The sequence below is a fragment of the Tachyglossus aculeatus genome, chromosome 4 (assembly GCF_015852505.1).
Source record: "Tachyglossus aculeatus isolate mTacAcu1 chromosome 4, mTacAcu1.pri, whole genome shotgun sequence".
Classification (NCBI taxonomy): domain Eukaryota; kingdom Metazoa; phylum Chordata; class Mammalia; order Monotremata; family Tachyglossidae; genus Tachyglossus; species Tachyglossus aculeatus.
In genome coordinates this window covers 2,217,301-2,229,342 of record NC_052069.1, presented here as the reverse complement: position 1 = coordinate 2,229,342, position 12,042 = coordinate 2,217,301, and the positions used below count along the sequence as shown (strand labels likewise).

At 44.4% G+C, this 12,042-nt stretch overlaps 1 protein-coding gene across 1 annotated transcript in view; it reads right to left on the bottom strand.

The window, feature by feature from the left end:
- Positions 1-12,042, bottom strand: part of GRK4 (G protein-coupled receptor kinase 4) — a 221,929-nt gene that overhangs the window by 79,987 nt on the left and 129,900 nt on the right. The window contains exons 7-8 of the mRNA XM_038745522.1: positions 10,800-10,863; positions 7,417-7,557 (exon numbers count right to left, since the gene is read on the bottom strand). Of these exons, the coding sequence (XP_038601450.1) occupies positions 7,417-7,557; positions 10,800-10,863 (205 nt within the window). The remainder of the gene's footprint in view (positions 1-7,416; positions 7,558-10,799; positions 10,864-12,042) is intronic.

Genomic DNA, 12,042 nt, shown 5'->3' with positions numbered 1-12,042 from the left:
CCTGTCCCACATGGGGGTTCACAGTCTCACTCCCCATTTTACAGAGGAGGTAACTGAGGCACAGAAAAGTGAAGTGACTTGCCCAAGGTCACACAGCAGACAAGTGGCGGAGCACTTACGTCCTAACCTTTAACTTGTACTTCCCAAGTGCTTAGTACAGTGCTCTGCACACAGTAAGCGCTCAATAAATACGATTGATTGATTGATTTCAGCCCTGCCTCCCCAAGAAGCAGCATGGCTCAGTGGAAAGAGCCCGGGCTTTGGAGTCAGAGGTCATGGGTTCAAATCCCGGCTCCGCCAGCTGTCAGCTGTGTGACTTTGGGCAAGTCACTTCACGTCTCTGTGTCTCGGTTGCCTCCTCTGTAAAATGGGGATTAAAACGGTGAGCCCCCCCCCCTTCCCCCGTGGGACAATGTGATCACCCTGTAACCTCCCCAGTGCTTAGAACAGTGCTTCACACATAGTAGTGAAGCAGCGTGGCTCAGGGGAAAAAGCACGGGCTTTGGAGTCAGAGGTCATGGGTTCAAATCCCGGCTCCACCACTTGTCAACTGTGTGACTTTGGGCAAGTCACTTAACTTCTCTGGGCCTCAGTTCCCTCATCTGGAAAATGGGGATGAAGACTGGGAGCCCCATGTGGGACAACCTGATCACCTTGTAAATTCCCCAGCGCTTAGAACAGTGCTCTGCACACAGTAAGCGCTTAATAAATGCCATTATTATTATTATTATTATAGAAAGCGCTTAACAAATGCCATCATTATTATTATTACTGACCCCCTCTCCACCATAAACTGGGGAAGCAGCAGCAGCAGAATGATCACTGTGGTATTTGTTATGCGCTTACTAATAATAATGACAATACTGATGGCATTTGTTAAGTGTTTACTATGTGCGAAGCGCTGTTCTAAGCGCTGGGGAGGGTACGAGGTGATGATGATGATGATGATGGCATTTATTAAGCGCTTACTATGTGCAAAGCACTGTTCTAAGCACTGTTACAAATATGTTGCCAATTTGTACTTCCCAAGCGCTTAGTACAGTGCTCTGCACACAGTAAGCGCTCAATAAATAAGATTGATGATGACAATGATAACGATCAGGTTGTCCCATGGGGGGCTCACAGTCTTAATCCCCATTTTACAGATGAGGTAACTGAGGCTTAGAGAAGTTAAGTGACTTGCCCAAGGTCACACAGCAGACATGTGGGGGAGGCTGGATTAGAACCCGTGACCTCTGATTCCCAAGCCCGGGCTCTTTCCACTGAGCCACGCCGGACACTGTCCTAAGCACTAGGTAGATACAAGGTCATCAGGTTGGACCCAATCCCTGTCCCATTTATGGCTCACAGTCTTAATCCCCATTTTACAGATGAGGGAACTGAGGCACAGAGAAGCGAAGTGACTTGCCCAAGGTTCTCGTCCTGGCCCTGCCACTTTTCAGCTGGGTGACTTTGGGCAAGTCACTTCACTTCTCTGAGAAGCAGCGTGGCTCAGTGGAAAGAGCCCGGGCTTTGGAGTCAGAGGTCATGGGTTTGAATCCCGGCTCTGCCAATTGCCAGCTGGGTGACTTTGGGCAAGTCACTTCACTTCTCTGAGAAGCAGCGTGGCTCAGTGGAAAGAGCCCGGGCTTTGGAGTCAGAGGTCATGGGTTTGAATCCCGGCTCTGCCAATTGCCAGCTGGGTGACTTTGGGCAAGTCACTTAACTTCTCTGGGCCTCAGTTACCTCATCTGTAAAATGGGGATGAAGACTGTGAGCCCCCGGTGGGACAACCTGATCACCTTGTAACCTCCCCAGCACTTAGAACAGTGCTTTGCACATAGTAAGTGCTTAATAAATGCCATTATTATTATTATTCTCTGGGCCTCAGTTTCTTCATCAGTAAAATGGGGATTAAGACCGTGAGCCCCACGTGGGCCAACCTGTTCACCTTGTATCTACCCCAGAGTTTAGAACAGTGCTTAGCACATACTAAGCACTTAACAAATACCATCATCATCATTATTATTATTGTTATCATTATTACGGTCACAAAGCATAGAGACGCAGCATGGCTCAGTGGAAAGAGTGGAAAGAGCCTGGGCTTTGGAGTCAGAAGGAGTGGAAAGAGCCTGGGCTTTGGAGTCAGAGGTCATGGGTTCAAATCCCGGCTCTGCCACTAGCCAGCTGCGGGACTCTGGGCAAGTCATTTCACTTCTCTGGGCCTCAGTGACCTCCTCTGTAAAATGGGGATTAATAATAATGATAATGATGATGGTATTTGTTATGTGCTTACTATGTGTAAAGCACTGTTCAAAGCAGTGGGGGGATACAAGGTGACCAGGTTGTCCCACGTGGGGCTCACAGTCTTAATCCCCATTTTCCAGATGAGGGAACTGAGGCCCAGAGAAGTGAAGTGACTTGCCCAAAGTCACACAACTGGCAAGTGGCGGAGTCGGGATTTGAAACTGTGAGCCCCCCGTGGGACAACCTGATCACCTTGTAACCTCCCCAGCGCTTGGAACAGTGCTCTGCACGTAGTAAGCGCTTGATAAATGCAGTTATTATTATTATAACTGTCCCTTCTAGACTGTGAGCCCACTGTGGGGTAGGGACCGTCTCTATATGTTGCCAACTTGGACTTCCCAAGCACTTAGTACAGTGCTCTGCACACAGTAAGTGCTCAATAAATACGATTGATTGATTGATTGATTATTATTACATGGGGCAGAGCTGGAATCAGAACCCACATCCACATCCACTCTCCCAAGCGCTCAGTACAGTGCTTTGCCCATGGTAAACGCTCAGTAAATATGACTAAACTGAACCAAACTCTGATTCCCAGGCTTGAGCTCTTTCCACTAGGCCACGATGCTTCGGTACTTATGGAGCGCTTACTGGGTGCAAAGCACTGTACTAAGCGTTGGGAGCGTGCAATACCACAGAGTTGGTAGACCTGCTCCCTGCTTACTGTGAGTTTACCGCCTAGAGGGGAAGACAAACACGAATAGCAACAAGTGCTTTATAAGCTATAATAATATTGATGGCGTTTATTAAGCGCTTGTTGGATAGAAACCATCCCTATATGTTGCTGAATTATACTTTCCAAACGCTTAGTACAGTGCTCTGCACACAGTTAGCACTCAATAAATACGATTAAATGAATGAATGAATGCTTGGCATGGATCATGACCCTAAATACCACACTCGTGATTATTTTTTTTCATGGCATTTATTAAGCACTTACTATGTGCAAAGCACTGTTCTAAGCGCAGGGGAGGTTACAAGGTGATCAGGTTGTCCCTCGGGGGGCTCACAGTCTTCATCCCCATTTTACAGGTGAGGTCACTGAGGCCCAGGGAAGTGAAGTGACTTGCCCAAAGTCACCCAGCTGACAACTGGCGGAGCCAGAATTTGAACCCAGGACCTCTGACTCCAAAGCCCGGGCGCTTTAATTTCTGGACATGAACATAAGTGCTGTGGGATTGAGGGAGGGGAAAGATGACGTTGACAGTGCCAAACCCAGTGTCATTCATTCAGTCGTATTTATCGAGCGCTTACTGTGTGCAGGGCACTGAACTAAGCGCTTGGAAAGTACAATTCGGCAACAGATTGAGATAACATCTACCAAACAACGGGCTCACAGTCTAGAAGGGGGAGACAGACAACAAAACAAGTAGACAGGCATCAGTAGCATCAAAAATAAACAGAATTATAGATGTATACACATCATTAATAAAATAGAGTAATACATATGTACAAGAATAATAATAATATTGGCATTTATTAAGCGCTTACTATGTGCAAAGCACTGTTCTAAGCGCTGGGGAGGTTACAAGGTGATCAGTTTGTCCCACGGGGGGCTCACAGTTTTAATCCCCATTTTACAGACGAGGGAACTGAGGCACAGAGAAGTTAAGTGACTTGCCCAAAGTCACACAGCGGACAATTGTCAGCCTTACCTCCTTCCCTTCCCCACAGCACCCGTATATATGTTTGTACGGATTTATTACTCTTTATTTATTTTACTTGTACATATTTATTCTATTTATTTTATTTTGTCAATATGTTTTGTTTTGTTGCCTGTCTCCCCCTTCTAGACTGTGAGCCAGTTGTTGGGTAGGGACCGTCTCTATATGTTGCCAACTTGTACTTCCCAAGCACTTAGTACAGTGCTCTGCACACAGTCAGCGCTCAATAAATACGATTGAATGAATGAATGAATTGGCAGAGCTGGGATTTGAACCCACGACCTCTGACTCCAAAGCCCATGTCTATGGGGCTGCCGTCCGAGCTGCAAAATCCCGCGGCAGGGCAAATCCGGATGCACTTTTGGGGACAAGTCATCCCAGCGGCATTATCAATCAATCAATCAATCGTATTTATTGAGCACTTACTGTGTGCAGAGCACTGTACTAAGCGCTTGGGAAGTACAAGTCGGCATTACCTGGTGACCCTCGAAGTGAGGTGGCACCCCAAATTCCTGGCGGCTTGGGAATCCGGAAAAATGACTGGTGTGAACCTCTAATAATAATAATAATAATGGTATTTGTTAAGCGCTTACGATGTGCCAAGCACTGTTCTAAGACTGGGGGAGATACAAGGTGATCAGGTTGTCCCACGTGGGGCTCACAGTCTTCATCCCCATTTTACAGATGAGGGCACTGAGGCCCAGAGAAGTGAAGTGGCTTGCCCAAGGTCACACAGCAGACAAGGCCTTAGAAATGAGGAGCCGTGGGGAGAATCAAGCATCGGGTTTGATATTCCGTGGCTTAGTGGCCAGAGCGCGGTCTTGAGAGTCAGAGGACCTGGGTTCTAATCCTGGCTCCACCACTTGTCCGCTGTGTGACCTTGGGCAAGCCACTTCACTTCTCTGGGCCTCAGTTCCCTCATCTGTAAAATGGGGATTGATACTACGAGCCCCTCATGGGACAACCTGATGACAGTGTATCTCCCCCAGCGCTTAGAACAGTGCTTTGCACATAGTGAGGGGCCGGCATGTCGACCGCAAAGGGGAGGGTGCTTTTAGACTGTGAGCCCACTGTTGGGTAGGGACTGTCTCTATATGTTGCCAATTTGTACTTCCCAAGCGCTTAGTACAGTGCTCTGCACATAGTAAGCGCTCAATAAATACGATTGATGATGGGGTCGTGGCCACGGTCACGCTTTGGAGAGGCAGCGTGGCTCAGTGGAAAGAGCCCGGGCTTTGGAGTCGGAGGTCATGGGTTCAAATCCCAGCTCCGCCAATTGTCAGCTGTGTGACTTTGGGCAAGTCACTTCACTTCTCTGGGCCTCAGTTCCCTCATCTGGAAAATGGGGATTAAGTCTGTGAGCCTCCCTTGGGACAACCTGATCACCTTGTAACCACCCCAGCACTTAGAACAGTGCTTTGCACATAGTAAGCGCTTAATAAATGCCATTATTATTATTATTATAGTCAGCACTTAACAAATGCCATCATTATTATATTCCAGCCCTGTGTGTCCACAGGAATCAGTCCGTCAGTCGGTCAGTCGTATTTACTGGGCGCTTGTCGCGTGTGGAGCACTGTACTAAGCGCTTGGGAGAGGACGACAGAACGATACAACACACACTGTGAGACTGTGAGACCCACGGGGAACAACCTGATCACCTTGTACCTACTCTAATGCTTAGAACAGTGCTTGGCACATAGGAAGTGCTTAAGAAATGCCATCATTATTATTATTCATTCATTCATTCATTCAATCGTATTTATTGAGCGCTTACTGTGTGCAGAGCACTGTACTAAGTGCTTGGGAAGTACAATTTGGGAACAGTGGGCTCACAGTGTAGAAGGGGGAGACAGACAACAAAACAAAACATTCATTCATTCAGTCATATTTATTTAGCGCTTACTGTGTGCAGAGCACTGTACTAAGCGCTTGGGAAGTCCAAGTTGGCAACATATAGAGACGGTCCCTACCCAACAGCGGGCTCACAGTCTAGAAGGGGGAGACAGACAACAAGACAAAACATATTAACAAAATAAAATAAATAGAATAAATATTTACAAATAAAATAAATAGAGTAATAAATACGTACAAACATATATACATATATACAGGTTGTTAACAGTTTGTTAAGTGCTTACTATGTGCGAATCACTGTTCTAAGCACTTGGGGGGAAACGAGGTGATCAGGTTGTCCCACGTGAGGCTCACAGTGTTAACCCCCACTTTACAGATGAGGGATCTGAGGCCCAGAGAAGTGAAGTGATTTGCCCAAAGTCACACAGCTGACAAGTGGCGGAGCCGGGATTAGAACCCATGACCTCTGGCTCGATAAAATAAATAGAATAAATATGTACAACTAAAATAAATAGAGTAATAAATATGTATAAACATAAATTCATTCATGCATTCACTCAATTGTATTTATTGACCACTTACTGTGTGTAGAGCACTGTACTAAGCGCTTGGGAAGTCCAAGTTGGCAACATAGAGAGACGGTCCCTACCCAACAGTGGGCTCACAGTCTAGAAGGGGGAGACAGACGACAAAACAAAACATATTAACAAAATAAAATAAATAGAATAAATATGTACAACTAAAATAGAGTAATGAATACGTATAAACATAAATTCATTCATTCATTCATTCAATTGTATTTATTGAGCGCTTACTGTGTGCAGAGCACTGTACTAAGCACTTGGGAAGTCCAAGTTGGCAACATATAGAGACGGTCCCTACCCAACAGTGGGCTCACAGTCTAGAAGGGGGGAGACAGAGAACAAAACCAAACATATTAACAAAATAAAATAAATAGAATAAATATGTACAACTAAAATAGAGTAATAAATATGTATAAACATAAATTCATTCATTCATTCATTCAATTGTATTTATTGAGCGCTTACTGTGTGCAGAGCACTGTACTAAGCGCTTGGGAAGTCCAAGTTGGCAACATATAGAGACGGTCCCTACCCAACAGTGGGCTCACAGTCTAGAAGGGGGGAGACAGAGAACAAAACCAAACATATTAACAAAATAAAATAAATAGAATAAATATGTACAACTAAAATAGAGTAATAAATATGTATAAACGTATATTCTCCTCACGCTGATCCACGGTAACAGCCTTCTTATGGGGATGAAGACTGTGAGCCCCCCGTGGGACAACCTGATCACCTTGTAACCCCCTCAGCGCTTAGAACAGTGCTTTGCACATAGTAAGTGCTTAATAAATGTCATTATTATTATTATTATTATCATTATTATTATTATTATTATTAAAAATCCAGCCCCGTATTTCCGGGACAGAGAGACCGCTAAATGTGAGCTCAGCCTGCCGGTGAGGAAGCAAGCCAATGCAAAGAAAAGGAGCAAAGCACATTGAAGGAACATAAAAATATATATAAGCACACACACATCTTAATATATAGTAACTCAGTTCACAAAGACACAAGTGGATACTTACGACAAATCTACTGTGTACTTTTTCTAAAATCCGTTTCTCGTTTAATGCCATCGATTCTCCCTTCCTCTTCTTGATTCTTTTCTTTTCTAGCTTTTTACAGGCGTACATCTTGCCGGTTGCCCTCACTTGGCAGGCGCATACCTAGAGGAAGAAAAGAAAGGTTCCCCACGTCTCTGGCGCCTTTTAGGTTCAAACGAGAATCATTTCATTTTATTTTGATAGTATGTTTGGTTTTGTGCTCTGTCTCCCCCCTTTTAGACTGTGAGCCCACTGTTGGGTAGGGACTGTCTCTATATGTTGCCAACTTGGACTTCCCAAGCGCTTAGTACAGTGCTCTGCGCACAGTAAGCGCTCAATAAAGACAATTGATGATGATGATGATTTCAGTCACAAGGCTTTTAAGAAATCAGGCTAATGACGACAAGCGATGTTGGATGAAGGTGTCTGAGGTGATGGGATAAAATCCAAGAAAAATGAAATGGTCAAGGAGGACGCCCAATATGATTATTATAATGACGATTTTTGGGGGGGCCACCCGGTAACTGTAGCTTAGGTAGCCCCCTTGACGTGCTCGAGAAGTGGTGTGGCCTAGCAGAAAAAAGTACAGAACTGGGAGCCGGGAGATCTGAGTTCTAATCCCAGCTCCATCATCAATCGTATTTATTGAGCGCTTACTATGTGCAGAGCACTGTACCAAGCGCTTGGGAAGTACAAATTGGCAACAATTGGCAACATAACACAGTCTAAAAGGGTGGTGAAGCTCCACCACTTCATTCATTCAATCGTATTTATTGAGCGCTTACTGTGGGCAGAGCCTGTGCCTGCAGTGTGGCCTTGGGCAAGTCACTTCGCTTCTCTGGGACTTGGCTTCCCTATCTGTAAAATGGGGATTTAATATCTGATTTTCTTCCTGTTTTGAGCCCCACGCCCCCTTTCACTCATTTCATTCATTCAATCGTATTTATTGAGCACTTCATTCATTCATTCATTCAATCGTATTTATTGAGCGCTTACTGTGTGCAGAGCACTGTACTAAGCGCTTGGGAAGTCCAAGTTGGCAACATATAGAGACAGTCCCTACCCAACAGTGGGCTCACAGTCTAGAAGGGGGAGACAGACAACAAAACAAAACATATTAACAAAATAAAATAAATAAAATAAATACGTACCCCTCTTAGGGTTGCACCTGGAGAGTTTCCAGTCCTCAATCAATCAATCAATCAATCAATCATATTTATTGAGCGCTTACTGTGCGCACAGCACTGTACTAAGCGCTTGGGAAGTACAAGTTTGCAACATATAGAGACGGTCCCTACCCAACAGTGGGCTCACAGTCTAAAATTACCATTCATTCATTCATTCATGCAATCGTATTTATTGAGCACTTACTGCGTGCAGAGCACTGTACTAAGCACTTGGGAAGTACAAGTTGGCAACATATACAGACGGTCCCCACCCAACAGTGGGATCACAGTCTAAAATTACCATTCATTCATTCATTCATTCATGCAATCGTATTTATTGAGCACTTACTGTGTGCAGAGCACTGTACTAAGCGCTTGGTAAGTACAAGTTGGCAACATATAGAGACGGTCCCTACCCAACAGTGGGCTCACGGTCTAGAAATAAAAAAATGATGAGGGAGAGTGAAGCAGAGGCCTGCCCATGTCATTCCTAGCTTGGGCGGTGCCTAGCGAGTGACCGGCCATCTGCTACAAGTCAAAACTCCCCTGTGCTGGGCAACAGCGCTTAGTAAGCGCTTAGTACAGTGCTCTGCACACAGTAAGCGCTCAATAAATACGATTGATTGATTGATTGAACAGCGGCCCGGGAGAGAGTTGAGGGCAGAGACTCAAGTTGGCTGCGCAGAAGGACGCGATGCTAAACCACTTCCGTATTTTTCCCAAGAAAATTCTATGGATCCACTACCAGAATGATGGCAGATGGAAGTGGGGCGTTTTGGGAGAGAAGTGTCTAGTGTGTCGCCTCAATAGGGGTTCAGTTGGAGGCGACTCAATGGTAAGCGCTTAGTACAGTGCTCTGCACACAGTAAGCACTCAATAAATACGATTGAATGAATGGTACAAGACAAGAGCCCCACGTGGGATAGGAAGTTTGTCCAACCTGATTATCTTGTATGTACTGGGCTTGGCCCCTAATAAGTGCATTAATGCCATTATTATTATTATTACCTTTATTATTTGGCCCCTCTCTAAATGTTTCTGCCCAGCCCGCTACAGAGAGGAGTTCAAGTTTCAAGGGCTATGCACTACAGAAACATTGCCATCGTTCAAAATTCAAATATTTTCCCAGCTTTCTTTTTTTAAAAAATGCTGTCCTGCAAACTTGTCCCATGAGGGGTTCCTGAATCATTGGGAAGTAAATAAACAAAAGTCGATGTAATAAAACTACAGAGATTTGAAAATTTTCAGGTTCAGGGAATTCGACAGTCTAATGAATACGAGAAAACCAGTAGAAAAAAAAAAACGTTACGGAATTAAATGTTGTCATGAAAAGCATGTGAAGTGTCAAGTCACCATTTTCATTCCTCCTCCTCCTCATCATCATCAATCATATTTATTGAGCGCTTACTATGTGCAGAGCACTGTACTAAGCGCTTGGGAAGTACAAATTGGCAACATATAGAGACAGTCCCTACCCAACAGTGGGCTCACAGTCTAAAAGGGGGAGACAGAGAACAAAACCAAAGATACTAACAAAATAAAATAAATAGAATAGATATGTACAAATAAAATAAATAAATAAATAAATAGAGTAATAAATATGTACAACCATATATACATATATACAGGTGCTGTGGGGAAGGGAAGGAGGTAAGATGGGGGGGGTGGAGAGGGGGACGAGGGGGAGAGGAAGGATTCATTCATACGATTCATTCAATCATATTTATTGAGCACTTACTGTGCGCACAGCACTGTACTAGGCGCTTGGGAAGTACAAGTTGGCAGCATATAGAGACGGTCCTTACCCAACATTCATTCATTCATTCATTCAATCATATTTATTGAGTGCTTACTGTGTGCAGAGCACTGTACTAAGCGCTTGGGAAGTACAAGTTGGCAGCATATAGAGACGGTCCCTACCCAACAACGGGCTCCCAGTCTAGAAGGGGGAGACAGACAACAAAACAAAACATGTGGACGGGTGTCAAGTCATCAGAATAAAGTTCAGGGCTCAGCCAAAGTCCTATTTTATTTTTCCTACCTGCCTAGGTTTTTCTTCTGCGTTCAGTGGTATTCAATTGGACATTTAGACATTTAGAAAATGTCTCGAGAAAACCATTTACTGGTTGCATCTGTTCATTATCTTCTCCAAAATGGTCTCAAGGATTACTGTTCCCAAATAGGTCACGCATTACTCACCTCTCCAAATCCTCCTTTTCCTAGAACTCTGTAATGCCTAAATGTGTTCTTTGTTACTGGTTGCCTAGGGAATAAAAAATAGAAAGAAAAAAAGGGGCAAGGATTAACCATCTCTCATAGGCACTTGCATTAGAATGAGAAGCAAATCCAACTGCTATTTTATTTTATTCTACTGAACTTCTGATTCGTTGCCTTCATCCTCACCCCGTAGCCCTTGTGTATGTGTGTACATATTTATTATTCTATTTAATAATAATAATAATAATGGCATTTATTAAGCGCTTACTATGTGCAAAGCACTGTTCTAAGCGCTGGGGAGGTTACAAGGCGATCAGGCTGTCCCATGGGGGGCTCACAGACTTCATCCCCATTTTACAGATGAGGGAACTGAGGCCCAGAGAAGTGAAGTGACTCACCCAAAGTCACACAGATGACAATCGGCAGAGCTGGGATTCGAACCCATGACCCCTGACTCCAAAGCCCGGGCTCTTTCCACTGAGCCACGCTGCTTCTCTGCTTCTATTTATTGTATAAATGATGTGCATAGATCTATAATTCTGTTTATTTATATTGATGGTATTGATGTCTATCTACTTGCTTTGTTTTGTTTTGTCGTCTGCCTCATCCCTTCTAGACTGTGAGCCCGTTGTTGGGTAGAGATTGTCTCTATTTGCTGCCCTGCGAGTTGTACTTCCCAAGCGCTCAGTACAGTGCTCTGCACACAGTAAGCGCTCAATAGGTACGACTGAATGAATGAGGGATCTAGGCTCAACAGCGTGGCGAGCAGAGTGTGTTGCTCAAGGATTGTGGCTTCCTCTGGTGGGCTGTAAAATCAATCGTATTTATTGAGCGCTTACTGTGTGCAGAGCACTGTACTAAGCGCTTTGTAAAAATGTAAAAATGATCGATTAGTAACAGGGCTTCAACAACCCAAGTGATTGACTTTGCCTTTTTGTGTACAAAGTGTGGAATAGCCCAAGGATCCCACACTGGCCTTTCCTTCCATCATGGCGGGTTTCCATCTTCAAGCATGGCGCAGTGGCTAGAGCCTGGCCTCGGGGTCAGAAGGTCATGGGTTCTAATCCCTTATGATAATAATAATAATAATTATTATTATATTAATTATATTAATTATTATTATTATTAAGCGCTTACTATGTGCAAAGCACTGTTCTAAGCGCTGGGGCGGTTACAAGGCGATCAGGTTGTCCCATGGGGGCTCACAGTCTTCATCTCCATTTTA